Below are 19,677 nucleotides of genomic sequence, written 5' to 3'. Positions count from 1 at the left end.
CAGCTCTGCAGGGGGGTCTCACCTGAGAGGGGCAGGATCACAGCTTTGGGTTAGAAGAGTTGTTCCAAAGGGAAATTCCTTATGAGAAATATAAAAAGCTAAAACACAAATCCACTTTGCTTAACTCAAAGAAACCCCACAGCCCCAGTTAGGAGTGTATGGGAAATATTTGCTCTATCCCTGTGCATCTGCTCAGGCACCACATCCTACCAAAAGCCAGAGCTCACCAGGCTAAAGGACCTTCAGCCCCATCCAAGCTGGTTCCTCTTTCTGGAGTGCTTCCTGGGATCAGCTGGGCACCTTCCACTGCTGTACTAGGTTCAAGACTTGTTATCACATCCACTGAGCCATTTGAGAGCTGCAGGTTATTGGTGTGGAAAAGTCTGCAGAGCTCTTCTGACCCCTGAATAAATAAGGAATTCAGCTCCTTCCATACTAGCCCTTCAACAATAATCCCTTCCCTGAAGAGCAGGGATTTGTTTCTGTTAACTGAACACAGTAAGAGGTGTGCTCAAACCTTTCAACAGAATGTCAGAAAAACAATGCTCCCTTTAAACCCTTTCTCAAAGGGATTGTTAAAATAAGTGATTGAATCCACCACCATAAACTTCATATGGTGTCAGCCTGAACCTCCTCTGTCTTGATTTTACATAAAAATAACTCTTTAAGGTATTGAAATAAGTTGGGTGGGAAAAAAATAGCTGTAAATGTAACTATCTATATATAATCTTCATTTTCCAATTCTGGATGCAAACAAGGAAGGGGAATAAAGTCACAGGGCCTTTATAAACACATCCCTGTATCAGATCTGGAAGCAGAACCCAGCTCTGGCCTGGCATATATTCCACAGCCAAAAAAAACAACCTCTTCAAAAACATTATGAACATCAGAAACAGCTTGCTATTTACTGGATCCCAACTCCTGAGGAATCAGGCAGACAAACAGCACTCAGCAGCTGAACTGGATACAAAGGAGTTGCTGAGTCTTGGTGAAGATGACTTTGAAGGTGGCAAAACATGCCCACACCTAAAATACAGAGCAGGGGAGATGGATGGTGGTGATTGTATTCCTCCCCCTGAAGGTTCTATACAGTTTTGGGGTCTTCATGTTTGAGGCATTTCATTCCTTTTCCTAGAGAGTTTGGGGGGGTTTCTTTGTTTTAAAAAAAAAAAAAAACCAGCCTCAATTATTTTCTATTTCTGCCTTACAGACTAACACATCTTCATAGAAAATGCAGAAACAGCACTTGATCAAAGATGCTGTTCAGTCATCACATCCTTTCTGCATCTGCAAAAACCCTGCCAGAAAACTGCTGCTGTTGTTTTAAACCAGGGCTCCTGGAAACGAGATTAAATCTTTACACTTCCCTCAAAATATGAGAGTAAAAACCCAATTAAGGTATTTTCTATTAACCATTAATTCGAACACTTAAAATAATCAGAGACACCAACATAAGTAATATCAACCCACCAAATGTATTTTGAAGCAGAACACAGCCATGGTACTGGAGATCATCAAATAGAGATGAAAGAAGGGTGCAGTTTTATTTCACCACAAATCCACATAAGTTCTCAAAATTCATCCAGTTAGTGCCATTATTATTACAAACTGGCATTGGCCAGCTCGACAGCAGTACCTTCTAGGAGGAAAAAAAACTGATTTGCCAGAAAGATTAGACATTTAACAAATTAAACCACATTTCACACGTATTTAAAGGCCAGCAGCAAAGAACACTGTCAGTATTTTCCATCAGTGAAAGCTTCCAGTTTGAGAAAGGTTGCAAAGAGTCCTTGACAGAAGACTGAGATGAGGCATCCAGAGGCAAGGTGAAGGAGGAGAAAGCATTGTTTTTCTTGCAGGATGTGGGAATGTGCTATGCCAGGAGATGTGGCAGCCTCTTCAAGCACTGCTCACACTGAGCTAGTGCCCAACTTGATAGGAATATTTTAATCCATTCCAGTGTCTAAACAAGTGTCTGTGTTAACCAGATAAAAGGGTCAGAGTGAAGTCACCTCCCCAGTGGTAAAAATCACATTAAGTTCCAGAGTATTTACATGTCCCAACACGTCTACTGGTGCAAAGTTTCCACACTGAGCCTCCAATTGTGCCAAAGGGGTGAGTCAGAGCATCCTCTAAACCCAGACCAGGGCCCAGGCAGCACATTTCCCTTTCCAGTTAGTTGCTGACACCACTGAAGCCAGATGTGCTTGGCTGGAGGTGTGACAGACCTGCACTCCAAGGTAAAACAGGGAATAGCCCCTGAGGAACCATCCTTTGCACAGAATTTAAGCACACCATCAACTTGCTAATGCAGCAGCACGTGATACTCCACTGCAGAAGGAATTTTTTGGTTCCTCCACCTCACCTGGCACACAGTCAAAAAAGCAGTCAAGTGCACTGTACTCCTCCCTCCACAAGGAAAAAGGATGTATCTTTTAACAAATGTGATGTCTTAAAGTCAGTCTTGCTGAACTGACAACAGAATCCTCCATCCATCTCCCATAGTCAGGCTTTCATCCTTTCTGTCCATGAATCATCCCAGGGCGACTGACTCACAGAAAAAAAAAATATTTGTTCAGAGGTGGATTTTCTCACTCTGCTATCTGCTATTTCCAAACTCAACTGCCTTTAAACAAAGGTTCATTTCTTTGTAGCTCGCCTCAAATGTTGCAACCAAGCCCCCAACTGGCATCAGCCACAGCAATTACCATCAGTTGACTCGGTCCCAAGGCAGGATCATGTGAAAAGGGAGACATGCAAAGCTTATAGGGCAGTAAAGTCAGATGCAGGGCCTGACAATTACCCTGACCTATATCCCTACACTAGTGACAGCACTGAACTCCTCCCCAGCCTTGTCACCAGCTTCAGAGGGAGCTGCAGAGCCATCACAGGCCAGGTGTTTCACTGGGATGTTAATGCTGGAACACCCACCAGATTTTGCCAGTATATTCAGTAATCTCTTGGTCTCTGCAGCTCCTGGTGCACTAATGAAATAGGGCCCTATGTGCCCAGGTAGGGAAAAGCTCTTAACTCCAAGAACAACAGTAAAAAACAGGTGTTTGATGGCTCCTTAACTCACAGGTATGTAAATCTTAACTGTTTTTCCACAAGCCATATTGCAAAAGAGTGACAGAAGCCTAAGTCCTCAAGAAAGATTAAAAAATAAAAAAAATCCCACACTAAGTTTAACTCCTCAGCTTTGAGCCAGGTTGGCTTTCTCTTTTCTGTTTTTGCAGCAGTTAAATTCCCAGTTCTGAAGGTGAGCCCACAAAAAGAACTTAGCCCTCAGCAAATGAGGGTATAAACATATAGTGCTCCTGATATGCTGTGGTAATCACTTATTCCAACCTTTCCCCTCCTCACCAGGAAACACAGCAAAACACGGCTCACTTGAGAGGCTGAGCCCTGGAACACTCACTGTGGGGTGAGAGTACACACTTCAGGAGTTACCAGCACCATAAATCCACACCTTCATTTGCTTCATTTGTTCACACAGCCATTCCCTTCCAGGTGAGGAAGGAATTTTATCTGACTCCCTGCATTTCAGACACGTCTCATCAGTTATCTTCAGTTTTCCTCTCTCTGCCACACTGCAGAGCTCTAGAATACTTCCCAGTTTCCAGTCACAAGTGAAACAACTTTAAGTGCAGTTGCTTTAAGAGATCACCAGTCCTTCTACACAATTCATCTCTTTAAAACCAGCTGCACTTCAAAACCAAAGTGGCACATCAAACATATAAGGCCTATGTAAGTGGCACAAAATGTGGTGGCTTAAAAGGCAGCAGAAGTCAAGACTCACCCAGATCTTTATATAGTCCAAAATCTGCCTGGATTTAGGGTTAGCATTAATCCCATTTCAAGCAGGAGGCTGGAGACATCCAGAGATCCCTTCCATCCCAGAGCTGCTGGGAAAACTGCCAGCACCTAGACAGGACCAAGCTGTTCAGAGCCATAGCAGAGCTTAACCCAAATGTCCCAGCCCAAGGATTCAACACCAGAAATGGAAGGTGACAGGGAAAGGACACCCCAGATTATTTTAGAGAACAACTGCTGCATCTCCCAGAGCAACTTAAAGGAAGAGTTGCTACTTTCCACTCCCTCACTTCTTTCTGTTTAGTTTTACTCCTTTTTAAAGATGATTTACTTACCCTGGAGGCTAACTTGGCATGTGGGATGGGTCGGTGAGGACTTTAAGATTTCTAACTCCTCACCCCTTTTCAGGCAGGTAATGCATGCAGGAACACTGCAACTCCTCCTGCTTTAAAATGCCCCCCAAAAAAATAAAAAGAGATGGTGCTGTCCAGGCAGAAGTTGTGCAGCTGTGAAGAAAGACTCTGTACTCTCTCCCTTCTACAAGCTTGGGAAAAAGAGTAAAAAAAAGCTCACAGGTTTGAAGTATTTCATGCCTGGCACAGGGAAACAGCAGCAAGCAACACAGGCAGTGCAAAGCAACATTGAATTAGTCCAACCACCTGCAGCTCTGATAAAACAGAAGCTGCCCTAGCTCTTAAATCCATCTATAGCATATTCATAGAGGGACTGACCAATGAACTTAGCTTATTGGTACATATAAACACACAGGGACTTGTGTCTTGCATCACATATTTGTTACAAATGCTCAGCAGCTTCCCTGTTACAGCATTTGTTTTTGTAGTTCTGCTTATGCAACAGAGAACCAGCACACTGAGCTGAGACAACCCACCCAATCTGCAAGTCTAGAAAGTTAACACAGCAGCAGCCAATCATCCAAAGTGCTTGTTTGCAGGGCCTGTCGAACTGACCCGAGATCAATGAGCAGAACACCCTCAGAGCTCATCCACAGCAGTCACATTAACTTTGGGCAGTTCACACTCCTCCTTGAAGTGGCAGTTCTCCAGGATGTCCCTGTAGTAGTCCTTGAGGTCGGCGTAGGTGGAGATGGTTTCATTGGAGTGATGGAAGGACATTGGTCTCTCATTCAGCAGCATCTGCACCTGATACTCCTCCCTGGAGGCGTTGACGTGGTCGCAGTGGTAGAGCACGAACACCAGGTTGGCCGCGTAGGGCACGATCCGGCCGCTGCGGAACTTCCGGTGCGTTTGCCTGGCGAAATTGTTGGCCAGGAGAGGCTCCTTGTCCTTGAAGAAGCCCATCAGGGCAAGCAGGGGCTGGAGTGTCTCTGCATGCCCAACTTGGACAATCAGAGGTGAAGAAATGGGTTTTGAACTACAAAAGAGAAAAGCGCAAGGGATGAGCAAGAGCCTGGGCTTCCAAACAAACACAGCGACACAGTGCACAGCTGCCAGCAGCCAAGGCTCAGGGACACCCTGAACATGGTGTAGTCCTGAGAAAAACCTGCTGGGAATATCAGTTATCACAGACAGTTTGAAAAGCAGCTTCCTAAATTTTGTCCCAGTTTAAGGCATCAATTCTTACAGAAAGTGTAGAGTGCACTCTGAGTAAGGCAACACCAAATTGGGTGGGAGTGTTGATGTGCTGCAGGGCAGGAAGGCTCTGCAGAGGGAGCTGGACAGGCTGGATCCAAATGCAGGGAAGGGAACGGAGCTGGGGAAGGGGCTGGAGCAGCAGGAGGGGCTGAGGGAGCTGGGGGGGCTCAGCCTGGAGCAAAGGAGGCTCAGGGGGGACCTTCTGGCTCTGCAAGTCCCTGACAGGAGGGGGGAGCCGGGGGGGGTCGGGCTCTGCTGCCAGGGAACAAGGGACAGGAGGAGAGGGAACGGCCTCCAGCTGTGCCAGGGGAGGCTCAGGTTGGCCAGGAGGAGGAATTTGTTGCTGGAAAGGGTGGTGAGGCCTTGGCAGGGGCTGCCCAGGGAGGTTTGGAGTGCCCATCCCTGGAGGTGTCCCAGGAAGGCCTGGCCGTGGCACTCAGTGCTCTGGGCTGGGGGACAAGGGGGGCATCGGGCACAGTGGGGACTGTGGTGTTGAAGGCCTTTTCCAGCCTGAGTGATTCTGGGATTCTAAGTTGTAATAAATGTAGTTAGGCTACTGCTGGAGCCTAATATGATTAACAAAAGTAAGAAACAGATTAATGGTTTGCATCTCTATACTCAGCGTATCTCTGACTCCTGGTGTGAACCTGCTCACTTGTGCTCTTCCTGAGTAGGGGTTGATCCAGTGACCAAGCAACAGTGAAGAACAGGTTTGCATTAAGTGTCAGATTTTTAGATAGCACTGCCTCCTCCCATCAGGAATCAGATAAGGTCAGCAGATCATTAAGCCCACTGCAAAGCTTTGTCAACACACAGAGTCAAGCCCTTCACTAGATGTGAGAGTCCTCTTCCAATCATCATCAGCATTTCCCAAATTTAGTCTGAAGTCAGTAGCCCAGTCATTGGAAGAAAACAGTTGTCCCTCCCCAGTTTATTAGTCCAAATTATAAGCAGGAATACTGCTATTCCCAAGTCATGAGGATACTGGCTAGTCAAGAAGGACAAGCAGCACACAGGACAGCCAGTTAAGCCACTGATTCTGCCAAGAACAGAGCCTAAAACGAGGAGCGTTTGTGCAACAAAAGGACACACACTGCTCAGCCCAAGGGAAGAGAAGAGCTGGCTTGCTGTGCCAGGAAGCACCAGCCAAGAGAAAAACCTGACCCTTGCTCCAGAGGAGGATCATGGCTTTTGGGGACCAATCCCAGGTGGCACACAGAGCCCAGGTCACTTGATCTAGCACATGTAAATATGTGTTTGGCTTTTGGGAGACACATCGCGATTGGCCTGAAGAGGAGGCGTTTCCTCTGCTCCAACCTAGAGCAGTGCCAGGCTGGTTAACTGGGAGACCTGCCTGTGGATTGGCACTTGGATCAGATAAGCTGGAATTCGGTGCTGGCACAGGCTGGGGCCCACCAGCTCCATGCAGCCATGGTGTTTGGGAGCCTGACCCACCCTGCACCATGCTGCTCCCAGGGAACCTGGGCCCTTCTGCCTCCACTCCTGTGCATGTATGTACACACGTGTCTGAGACTCTCCCCTCAGGCAAAACATCCCAAGATAGATACCAACCATGCCTCTGTTTCCCCTTCAGAAGAAGCAGCATTCAAGCACAGAGGGGTTCTGTATGGAGGACATTGCTTTTCCCACCCGTGCCCTTGGTGCACCAGGAGCTGTACATTCACCACAGCCCCTCTTCCAGCTTCTCCAAAATTAGTGTTTCTCCCCTTGCTATTTATGACCTCTTCACTCATTTTAAAATTGTCAAGCTTTTGGATCCATCAGTGCCTTTTTCTACCCTCTCTGTTCTTTGTTCAGCCCTCTTACTCACTTGACTAGTTCCTGTACATCCTGCCCCCTCCACATACACCTGCAGGGAAGTATTTTTAGGTTTTAGGACACGTTCTGTCAGTCAACAGAGAGGAGCAGCAGCAAAACACAGATGCCTATGTTAGGAGACAAAAGGCTGCTCCTTTGATCTCGTGCAATTTCCAGCTCAGAGGTCTCCTGGGTCACCCATCTAATCAACCTTTCCTTTGCCAAATCTCTCCTTAAAGCCACACACATTTCTAACACACAACATCCTATGGCAAGGAGCTGCCCAGCTTCACACACTGCTCTGAATTTGTTCTCTTTGTAGAGGCTGTGGCCCATTTAATCCTTTCTACTTACAGCCTTGCAATAATATTCTTTCCAACTACAGTGACCTCAGAACTGGACTCCTGAGCAGTAACTTATCCCAGACTCTACCTGACAGGTGATAAGATTGTTTTTCCTGGGGGGATTACTTGAAAGCTCTGCAGATTCCCAGCCCAGTTGGTCTCACCAACTTTACAATCTTCCCAGTAGAAACAATCCATCCTATTTATCTTGATTAAAACTGCCACATTTGCAGTGCCACTGAACTCACTTCCTTTTTTCTATATATACAACATGCAAATCCTTCCAGATCCATCTCTGCCAGCCAGGAAAAAAAAAAAATAAAATCCATCAGCTGTCCCTACCCTCCATTTCTTGTAATTTTATTCATTTCTACCCCTGTAAGGACCTTTCCCCTTTAACCCCACCCACAAGATTTCTTTAGATAAGGAAACCTGTGGAAAGATGCCTGGAAATCATGACTGTGGCTCCCATAACACCCTATTTTACACTCCCTGATCCTTCCTAAGAGCTCCAAGAGCCATGATTTCCTTTCACTGACACTACTCATGTTCATCAAGGAGCTCACCAAAACTAGTTTGGGGCTTTATTTCTACAAGAATGGCCTGTAATTCTGATTCGCTCCTGGAGCTGCTTTTTGCATTTCCCCTTTATTTAACTATTTGTATTTAAATCATCACATCTGCCAGACCCCAGAAGCTTGTTGGCTCTTATTTCAGCTATTTCCTTTAAGTTTTTAGCACTCCTGGGGTAATATCACCCAGCTCGAGCAACTTGGCACATTTTCATGTCCTCCCAGCTGCGTGGTGGTCTTTTTAGTTTTACAGTTTACTAAGCAAGGAAGCCAGTAATGTAAATATGCTGCTGAAGTCTCCAAAACCAGCATTACACAGACATTATTCATTCCAAGGGGAGTGGATTTCATATCCCACCCCTCCAAAAAATGTTTCAGAAATGCTAAGACCAAAAAAGAAAAAATAAATTAACATTCTGGCTATCAGTGCTGGCTTTAAGCAAGGTTTGGCTCTATCTTCCAGCTAGTAGGGATGTTGAAATGGAAGTAAATCACCAAAAAGATGGGGAATATCTGAGTTAAAAAAAACCAGCAAGACATATGTTTCCAAAGCAGGAAACAAATTATAGCATATACAGAGAAAAGTTTATAAGAACAAGGAAAGAACAGCTCCTGAAGACAAAAGAAGGATTAAACAAGGTGCTTGTTCTCACTGTAACTTGAGTTTTTACCTCACCTGCTTTAGTCTCATGAAATGCTCATGCTGAGTGGCCAAACTGTCCTGGGAGGTCAAACAAACCTCTCCCACTCACAAGTATCCCACTGGATTATTTTAATGAGCATTAAAACTGTTTCCTGATACGACACAATCCCGAGTCTTCAACACCTCTAACACAGTAGAGGTGTCTTGGTGTCTCATTTCCCAGACTGCTCAAGCACTCCCTGATCAGCCTCTGGGGTCAGGACTCCAGTTCAGATGGGGTTTCATATCATCTAATGATGACAATAAAAAGTGGCCATCAAGGTTAAAACAGCAATATTTTTAATTATGGGGACAGATTGCCTGTTCAGAGAATGCACGCAGGCAAAGGTTACCACTGTCCCTACATTTCTGATAAAGGCAGGACAAGCCACAAACCACTGATAAACTCGTAACAGTAGCACAGGCTAATAAATATTAGAAGAAAGGCCTGATGTTTCCACACTCACTCCATGTGCTTCACAATCAATTCATGACTCAGCACCATGTTGGAAGCATCAAAGTTCTCAACATCGTACTCTGGCAACTGCCACCGGCCCTTCAACCCACTCCTGTGCACTCAGCAGGGAAAGCCCACTGCATAAACCTCCACCTTTGAATGCAGTTGCATAAAACTCGACCATAAAATATTAAGAGCTTGTGTAAAAGTGATTGCTGCAGGTTGGCTTTGTGCCCATTTCATGGGGCACTTCCAAGTGAGCAGCAGTGGCTGTCAAGGGCTTGCTCGGGGCTCACTGGAGACATGTGGCAGCTCCAGCTACTGAACCACCCACACTGGGGTTTTAGGTGTTAGTTTTACCTTTTAAGTAAATCTGACCACAGCTGAACAATCCATCAGCACAACCCCAAAAGCCAAGTCTCAGCATGGGAAAAAAATAGGGCATGGTGGAAAAGCACAGACATGGGATTTGTCACCCAGGCAGGTTCTAGTTCTTGTCAGTCTCAGCAGATTGGGGTTTAACCCGGAATCTTCTGCACCAGCTCACCCACCCTCAGCAGCACATCATTCCTACCTTTCCCAGGACTACTGAGAGTTCACTTGTTCCATATCCAAAGTGATATTTCTTTTAACTGTATTTCCTAAGCACTGATTTGACTTTCAGTTAGAGATAACACAAAGCCCAGGAAATAGTGGGATAAGAAGACATTTCCTACAGCAAAACCTTCAAACCTCATGTAAAAATCCCTCCAACAAGTTCAGAGAATGTAAGTTTTAACACCTATTTAACAAGCAAGCTTAGATTACATTCTGTCCTTTTTCTCCCTAATAAAAGAGCCAGGACTAAACACTCCAAAACCTGTTTTCAGCTGTAGGATGAATTCATCCTTCCCCCCCCTCCCTGTGATTTATTTCTGGGAAAAACAGCTGGAGGAACCTTAAACCTACACGGAAACAGCAGAGAACAGGGAATGCAGTGGTGGGACTCAAAAGGCAGCAGAAATATTAAAAAGTGGTGTTGCTCAGAGCCACCACAAATACCAGCAAGGTAAAATGTTTCTTCTTTTCCAACAAGGCCACACATGAGCTCACTCGTGACAAAGGCAAACCTGAACAGCTGAAGGGACTACACAAAGCTCATTAAAAACCAACAGCTCTTATGGAGTCCTGAAAGACTTAACCACTCAGCTAATTAGGCTTTACTGGGTTTCACTTCAGAGCTTCTGCACTTCCAAAGGCTGTTTTTTTGGCTGATCCCACCTCTCTGTTCTTTCACACCTCAGAGATGAGATGCATTAGTGCACCAGCAGCACACTGATGCTGAGTGTTCATTCACTATAACCAGCCCAAACCAAACCAAGAGGGTCTTGCCACTTCCTGCCCCAGGTGGACACTGCTTAGATCAGTCCCTTGGTATGTTAGCTTTGTTACTGTTTTGTTTGGGCTTTTAATTGCTTACATGAAAGGATACAACTCCATAAAAGTTGCTGAGATACTTTTTCAGAGCAGTCCTGAGCAAGCATGCATTGGGTAACTAAGGAGAGATTTAAGCACATCCTGGGGAGACTGAAAGGCCCAAGAAACACCTGAAATATCTAGTTCTAGGCAGACAGAGGAACAGCTCACAGGACAGCCTGAACCTGCTGATGCACCCAGAGCCACAGCCCTGCACTGTGCAAACGTGGGATCCCAGCAGCAACAAAGGGGGTTTAGCAAAAGAAATGACGGAACAATTCGAATCTGAACAAAAGGGCTCTTTAAATTATTTCATTTCTACTTCCCTTTTGGGAAGCTTTGGCTCTGGTCCCTTTGCACAGGCTATAAAAAAAGAGTTTTGAATAATTAAGTGATTTTAGATCACGCACTGTGTTCTTTTGCACTGAGTCACAGGTTTGGAGGAGCAGTGAGAGCACAGCAGTCAGAGACTACTGAAAGGGGACCAACTGCGTGGGGAAGTGACCTGAAAGAGGATGGCAAATTACAGGGAACAGTAAAAACTACCAGTAAATTGCCAAATTAGTCTGTTTACCTTACAGCTTAGCCTGGTATAACTCACAAAGATCACCTTCACTTGATCTTGAACTACATTCAAATAAGTCTTTTTTTTTTTTAAATACCTTGAACCTGCTTTCACTCAGAGGAAACCCCCAAATATTTTGCCATGTATATGTGTAGCCTGGTTGGTATTTTCCATCCATACTATAAATACTGGGAAGGCTGCCCAAAGCATGCCTCCCAATTTCCAGATCCTTATGGCAATCCATAATAACTGGGATTTCATATTCTTTCACGAGCAACAAAGGCAGAATTGTTAAATATTTTTTTTCCTTTCTAGCTTCAAAAAGTTTAAAACAGTTATAGTGAATAGCTGATATGTTTAAACTGTGTCACAACCCATTTGCAAATCCACCCTTGCCCAAGTCTGTAGCTGCAAAGGCTTTTAAAAATCAGATTAGCAGCTTCATATTACATTAACTACCAAAACACACAGATTTCTCATCAACACACACTGTTGGCAGAATATCTTCACTAAACTGTCGGGAAAATCAAAAGTGAGGAAGAATTCCCAGTTAACTTCTTTGCCACATAGTTGCATAGCCTGACTATTTTCTATCCCCAAGAGGAAGACCTGGGAAAACCACAGTTCTTATGCCTTCACAAAAGTAAAGTGCTTTATGGACTAAGATGCTGCCTAAGAATGCCATTCCAGCACAGCAAATCACCTGGCTTCATTTTATGTGGTACATTTAATTAATACATTTTTTTTGTACTTCAGAAAATTTGTATGGAAGAGAGCCCTGCTGCCCAGCCTCTCCCTAGAAATGGGCTCATGAGACTTCCTTACAGACTGGTAAGAAGGTGAGCAGGTTGCAAGGTCAGCAATCACTTAATGGAAGAAAAAGGGCTACAATAAAAGCAACGTTGCTCTTTTTAATTTTGTAGTAACTGGGAGTGAAAACAGGACAAAGCTATTCAACAGAAATACATAAAGTATTCTACAAAAATACAGCCTTGCCAACACTGTTCTCTACTGCCAAGCCTGGAGCAGAACAGATAATCCAGATCCCTCAGCTTCTTGCTGGAACACAAATGCTTCTCTTTCTACTTTTGGATAGCCCAGTCTAAGCTTTCCAGAAAGAAAAGAGATCCTGGGGCAATGGGAAGTAAATTTCCTGTTCTTCAGTTTTTAGAGCAAACAGCCAGATACAAATCAATGTTAAACACTGTCAAATTGGAACAGCATTCCTCTAAGAGACATTTTGTCATCACAAAAGTTCATTTTCTGAGTAAGGAATTGCTGCAAAAATATTTAACCTGTTGCCCTGAAGTTGAAAGAGAAAGAAGAGACGCTCACACACAAATATTTTCTGTTATTAACACTGGTGTTGTACATTTTGTTTTCATCTGTACTCTCACGTGGCCGCGGCACCTGGGCTAAGTCTCTCTCCCAGCTGGAAAAGGATTAGCCGCACCTCCGCTCCCTAGATCCCGAGAGAGACAAGGCGTTCCAGCACCGCGGCAGATTCCCACATCCTCGGCAGGGTTACCCAACCCAGGTTATTCCCTTGTCTCCGGTGCTTTACGACTGCCACCTTCCGTTGTGGAGCGGAGTGACACGCTCCTTCACCCCGGGACCTGCCGCCTCCTGCTCAGGAGGATGCTCGTCCCCAAGTCTGCTCACCCGGCTCGGAATGCTGCACGATTTAGGGTCCCGACCCTTCACACTCACTGCCCGCTTCCCTCTGTGCTGGCAAAACACCACGAGAGCCCCGGGGACTGCAACTGAACTTCCCCAGCCAAGGCTGGAAGGCAGGATGCAGTTCCACCATTCCTTTGGACACATCTGCTCTTCCCAGCTCCTAATGCAGCACTGCTGACCCAGTTCTCAGGAAATAACATTTTCTTACAGTTTTTTGGGGGGTTTTAAATTACTATTTAAATTACAGGGATGTCTTACACACAGCTGTGACCAGTGCATGGAATATAAGGATGGAAAGGCTGTCACTGTTCAAAGAGTAAATTCCACTGAAAGGAAACAAAATTGATGACTCAAGGTACATCCTCACATCTGGATGTGGCACCTGGGGACATGGCTCAGTGATCTCAAGGGCCTTTCTATGCTTAACAAGTCTGTGATTCTGGGTTGGTTTTGTTATTTTGGTTTTTTTTTTATTTTTTTCCCCAGATTTCAGAAGGACAGAGCAGTCTAAGGGCCTTCCTTTTCTGTTTATCTGTTAACCTGCACTTCTTCCTGATCATCCTGACAGACACAGCAATCCTCTGTTCCCAACAGGGTGTTAAGAAAGGATGAAGGAGTTTAAATAAACAGTGGTGTAGCAAACCCACTGCTTTAACTCCATCACTACCAACAAGGTTTCACCACTCCCACACCAACCTTCCCCTTCCAGACAACACAGCCCAATTCCTCAACCCAGCTTGGCTCTAGAGGGGTCCAATGCTTACATATCAACCCCAAAGCTGAATTTGCTGGTTGCAATTCAAAGTTACTTATGAATTTTTAGCAAGTATTTAATGGCACAGTATTTATACAATCTAATGGTCATATCCTTCATGTCACATACTTTTTTTTCAACATTTCCATACTAATCTGCCAAGGTATTAATTCATGTGACTGATCACTGAACTATGAATTTGTAATTGTTCAGTTGGCAAGAGGAACATGCACACAGATCATAAATTACCATTTAAAGCAGCTTTCTCAAAAAAAGTTATCAGCACACGTAAGCAAATGCAGGTGATTCTGTGACAGACATCCCAACCTGTAACTGAATCAAAACTGATCCCACTTTTGTCCCTGCTTTACTTCTCCCCATCAGACCAATCCACACAAGACAAGAGCAACACCAAACAGCTCCCAAACCCCAACTGCTACAGGCTCAGAGGAGTGAACACCACCCAAAAATAGCACAGGCATCTCCCCTGTCATTTTTGAGCAAGCACAGGGATGGTCAGGTCCATGACACTACAAAGGCAGTTTTGAGGACTGCACAACACAGTGGTTGGAGTGCCACTGCCACTGTTCTTCCACTGACACAGAGTGGCTTGTCAAATCCTGGGAATAATCCAAGACAAATGACTTTATCAGGGCACCACCCTTTGAGGGCACCTGGGTATTGCATCTTTGACTCTACTAACAGTTGCTTGTAAAGCCTAATATCTTCCTACAGCTCCAATGCTGCTCCCAAACTATGTCTTTGCTGTGAGAGGATGGGAAACTAAACATCCTAAACAGTGGGAAACTAAATACCCCAGGCAGAGGTCTCAGACTGATGGGCTGAGCTACTGACTGTGTTGTAAATGGCTTCATTTGTCATGTGAACCCAATTTCAGGAGAAGTGTCTTTTTCCTCTTCTTACAAGACACTGAGTGTTATCCCCTAAAGTCTGCCCTTCCCCAGTTCCAACAAAGCAGGTTACAAGAAGGCTGGTTTGCAGTTCCCTCTCCAGCCTCTTGGATCCTGCAACAGCCTGTTCTGGTCTAAAAGTCACTGTTGGGATTGATCTGTAATAGTTATTTTCTGTAATTGCATTTCAACGCCTTTAATGTGAACAGAAAGGTTTAGTAACACAAGAGACTCAAGGCAAACAGAGGCAGACAGACAGACTGTCACACTGTGTTATGGGGGTGCTTTCAGGCCACAGTTAGCCATTTCTGCCACAAGTGATTTTTAACAAGGACACTTTAAACAAAACAACCTCATTGCTTTAACTCAATGGTCTCTTCTCAAACTGTATACGAAGAGAACACCACTATCAGACAGCAGCTGGCTGTCCACAAAGGCCTCTGTGGATCAGCAAGTTAAAAGATGCAATTACAGGAGCTGGGCACAAGAGCATCAATGAAAAAAAATATATACACTTCAAAGTAACACTGTTCCCTTAAAAATTGCATTATCTCTGTTAAAATTCACCTGGCTCAAACTCTCCTAATATTGTCATGTTTGGAAGTAAAGTACTGAGCTTATATTCACATGATATCCAGCTCAGGACTGACCATAGAAAACTAATATCCAAAACACTGAAGCCTTTTGATTTACCTTTTGCTCTCTTCCACTGCTTTGTCCAAATGCTGGAAGATATCCTGGAATAAAATGCAGCTGGAGCGACTGTTGATGTCATAGCCATACCCTCTCTTCCAGTACTGCTTCAGGTCATTCAGGTATTCCAGGACCTAAGGTAGTGCAATAATAAACACCTGTGAGCTCTGAGGGAAAACAAGCCCCCCAACCTGGAGCAATGATGTTGCCACACACTGAAAGAAATGGACGAAGCTGACGCAAAATCAACCCCAAACATGCAGGCTCCAGTTGAAACTTCAGCATAAAAGGAGATCTAAAAAAATAGATCAGGCTGAAGAGCCACCACATTCAGCATCTGACCACCCTCACAGCCAGGTGAGGTGCTGCACATCACAGGACAGCCACTATCCACTGCTTTTTTAGCATTTCTGATTGTGCCTTGAGCTCACCACCCTCCCCACAGAAGCCATCCCACACCTTTAGCTGAGCTTCTCTGGTTTGACATTCTGGAGATGTGCACACACCTCAAACAGACATAACTGTGCCTCGGATTTATGCAGGAGCACACGGTGCTCTCCCTGTTCTCTGCTCCTTTGCTCACAGTTCCTGCCACCAAAGTTGTTTCCCACCTCACTGCTGAGTTATTTATAAACACATCTAACAGAGTGGGTCTCAGCAGAAGCCCATGATGATCCTGATCCTCCTGACTCCATTGCCTACCCTTTAGCCAACCTACCCATGCACGTCTCCTCTCTTTCCTAAGGGTGGAAATTTCCTTAACAGCCTCAGAGAAGCCTTACAGAACATCAAAGAGTACATCAAACACTTTTTGAAAGAGGAAAAACAAACATTTGTCTCATTTATCTGGGTTCTACTGGGTTTTATTAATAGGCATTTGATTTAGGTATCTGATAGTCCCCAAAACCATATAAAAAGAGTCTTAAGAGACCCTAGAAGACTTCATTTGATGTCCTCTAGAATAAATTCTATCATTCTATCTGGAATAAATTTTATCATATGAAAGCTGTCCAGAGTTTTTCTGATGTCACAGAAATAAGTATTATATGAATCAAGCACAACAGGAAAAGACACTTTATATCAGGACAAATCAAGACTGCACCAGCACTCAAGTCTGAATAAAGGATATTTCAGTCTTGCTGCTTGATTAATTCAGAGCTCTTTGGAGAACAAAGTAAGTTTTGTGCCTCTTGACTTAACAAAACACAACTTCTGACTGTGCAAAGAGTTAAATCTGAACATTATGGTATCTTTTGAAGGCTTCTCAAATCTCTCCCTTTTAGTGCATTATAGAATGGTTTGGGTTTGAAAGGACCTTAAAGATTATCTAATTCCAACACCTTGCCATGGGCAGGGACACCTTCCACTATTCCAGGTTGCTCTGAGCCCCACATACCTTGGCATCTTCTTCAGTGAAGAGTGAACACCATGGGGAGGTCACATTTTTTATAGCCAACTCATAAGAGCAGGTGAGAAAAGCCACTTGAACAAGATCTGCAACAAATCCAACAAACAAGCAAAAGATAAAGCACTGCTACACAAGTAGCAACTTTCTCTCGACTTGCCCACTCCAGAAAGCAGAATTAAAAGAATAACACTCAAATCCCTCCAAACAAAGGTAAAGTCGGTTCAATCTAAGGGAGAGATGTTTTCAAACATCATCTTCTTCTGACCAGTAACTAACAACCATTCATTACTGCAACACCAACATACACTTACAGCTTCACACATTTAATTAGAGGCTGCGTCTCCAACTTACAGCACACTCTAAATTACCTACTCTGCATAACTATAAGTCTTGGAAGTTGTTCTCGGCCAGACTGGGAGCCCAAGTCACCTGTAACAGGAACCCCTTACCTGCATTTAGCTCCTCCACTGGCAAACACAAGGCACTCGCGACCTTCTCCAAGACCTTCTTCATCTCGGGCCCCTCTTTGAAGGCGCTCACCTGGCACATGGCCGCATCGTTCTCCTCCACCAGGGCGACGAACTTGGCGCAGTGATCAAAAAACCGCATCAAGGAATCGTTCACTTGGACCTCCACCTCTGGAAGCAAACGGGGGCATCAGGAGAAGCACCGCCATCCCCAAGGGCATCAGCGCCCGGTCACCCCAACACCCTCCTGGGGACAGTCTGCCCACCACTGCAGTGTCCCCACGGAGGGGACGCAGAGTGCGGGGGCTCCCTCAGCCTGGGCATGGGGGACATGGTACTGGGCTCAGGGCTTCCCTCAGCCACGGGTCAGCGGGGAGGGCGTAGGGCTCCTCCAGCCCATCAGGGAGGGCATGGGACACCTGCAACCCCTCAGGAAGGGCGTGGGGCTCCTCCAGCTCCTTTGGGAGAGTTGGAAATCCCTCAGCGAGGCCATGCATCTCCCTCAGCTACTCAGGGAGTGCTGGGGGCTCCCTCATGGAGGGCATGGAACTCCCCCAGGCCCTTTGGCAGAACCGGGAATCCCTCAAGGAGGGCTTGGGAGTTTCTCAGAGGGAGACATGCAGCTCCCTCAGGGTGGGCACAGGACTCTGCCAGCCCCTAGAATCATAGAATCAGCTGGGTTGGAAGGGACCTTTGAGATCATCAAGTCCAACCCTTGACCCACTACCACTGCGGTTACTAGACCATGGCACTAAGTGCCACATCCAGTCTCTTTTTAAGAATCTCTAGGTGCAGAGAATCCACTCCTTCCCTGGGCAGCCCATTCCAATGTCTGACCACCCTCTCTGTAAAGAAATTCTTTCTAATATCTAACCTAAACCTCCCCTGGCACAACTTGAGACCATGCCCTCTTGTCTTGAGACCCTCTTTGAGTCCTCAGCCTCTCTCCTTCTGGGAGGGTACGGGACAGCCCCATCCCCTTGGGGAGAGACGGGAATCCCTCAGGGAAGGCCTCACAGGGACTTCCCCAGCCCCACTGGGAGGACACGGGAATGCCTCAGTCAGGACATGGGTCTCCCTCTGGGAACAGGGGGGGCTCCTTCGGTGAGGGCACAGGAGCCCCTCAACCCCCTCGGGAGAGCTGCGAGTCCCTCAGGGAGGGTGCGGGACTCCCTTGACCTTCTCGGAGGGCGCGGGGCTCTCGCAGGAACCGGGATTCGGCCGCTGCCGGACTCACCGTCGCCGCCGATGGCTGAGGTACCGGTCCCGACGGCCCGCGGCGGAAGGCGGCCCCGCTCTGCCAGCGGCAGCGGTGCTTGGAACTGCTGGCCAGCGCCAGGGCGGCGCGCCGGGTCGGCGAAGGAGCGCGTGGGAAGCGCGGCGGCCAGGCGGCGGGCCAGCTGCTCCATGCTCGCGCCGGCCCTGCGGCCGCATGCGCCCGTCCAGGCTCTCCTCGTACCACATGGGCCAGGCGGCCCAGCGCGGCGGGGCGGGCGGGGCAGGGCTGTAGGGGCTCCGCGGCCGGCGAGGCGCGGCTGTGTGCAGCTCGCCCAGCCGGCGGGACCTGCCCAGGCCGTGGGGTAGCGCGGTGCTCGTGCCGGGCAGCACGGCGCGGAGCGTGCAGCGGTGCGCAAGGTGGCGGGCGGCGACTCGATTTTCGCGCCGGGGCCCAGCGACAGCGGGTCGCGCACCAGTCTCGAGTTGTGCGGGTTTCACCTCTCGGATAAGCGGGACTTGGGTGCGACAGTAGCCGCCTCTGCCCGCCGCTCGCCGGATCCGCAGACGAGGGAGCAGCAGAGGAGAGCAGGCTGGCTGCCCGGCACGGCGCCATGGCGGACTGCCGCAGGAAGAGGGCGGAGCGGCCGGCGCCTCTCACGGCTTCACCCGCGGGAGGCACCGCCCCAGCCCGGTGGCTCTTTATAGCCGGAGAGCCGTGAGCCGCGCCCTCACGGCTGCCACCCTCCCCGTGGACCGCGCCCCAGCCCGGGACACTCAGAGCCAGGTGAAGGAACCGCCTCCTCAGGGCTTCACCCGCCTCAATCTGGGGGTCTTGTACCGAGGCCGAGCCAACCCCTCATGGCTTCACCCGCCCCTTCACAGGTCGCCTCAGCCCGAGGGTCTTGTGCCCAGGCGGAGCGGAGCCTTCTCCTCACGGCTTCACACGCCTCAGCCTGGGGGTCTCGTACTCCGGCGGAGCGAAGCAGAGCCGCCCGCCTCCCGGCTTCACCCGCCTCAGAGCCGCCCCTCAGCCCGGGGTCTCGTACAGAGCTGTCCCCTCACGGCCTTCACCGCCTCAGCCCAGGGCACTCGCACCCGGCGAGGGAGCGGCGGGACCCCTGAGGGGAGCCATGAGCCGTCAGGCCTATTTTTGTACTTCCTTCGCCTCTGTGGAGCCTCACGGACTGCACGGAGCTCCGTAAACCCATAGAGGTTTACCCGCAGTAT

At 47.3% G+C, this 19,677-nt stretch overlaps 1 protein-coding gene across 1 annotated transcript; it reads right to left on the bottom strand.

The window, feature by feature from the left end:
* Positions 1-1,456: 1,456 nt before the first annotated feature.
* MINPP1 (multiple inositol-polyphosphate phosphatase 1) lies at positions 1,457-19,063 on the bottom strand. Its single transcript, XM_029962583.1, is given in 11 exon segments — positions 1,457-5,205; positions 15,358-15,491; positions 16,754-16,851; positions 17,215-17,401; positions 18,470-18,610; positions 18,612-18,641; positions 18,643-18,792; positions 18,794-18,889; positions 18,891-18,968; positions 18,970-19,041; positions 19,043-19,063. Coding segments are annotated over 11 exon segments (1,407 nt in total). The 3' UTR covers positions 1,457-4,805.
* Between the last annotated feature and the right edge of the window lie 614 nt (positions 19,064-19,677).

The sequence above is a fragment of the Manacus vitellinus genome, unplaced genomic scaffold, assembly GCF_001715985.3.
Source record: "Manacus vitellinus isolate BGI_N305 unplaced genomic scaffold, ASM171598v3 scaffold_48_pilon, whole genome shotgun sequence".
Classification (NCBI taxonomy): domain Eukaryota; kingdom Metazoa; phylum Chordata; class Aves; order Passeriformes; family Pipridae; genus Manacus; species Manacus vitellinus.
This window is presented reverse-complemented; position numbering and strand designations above follow the sequence as displayed.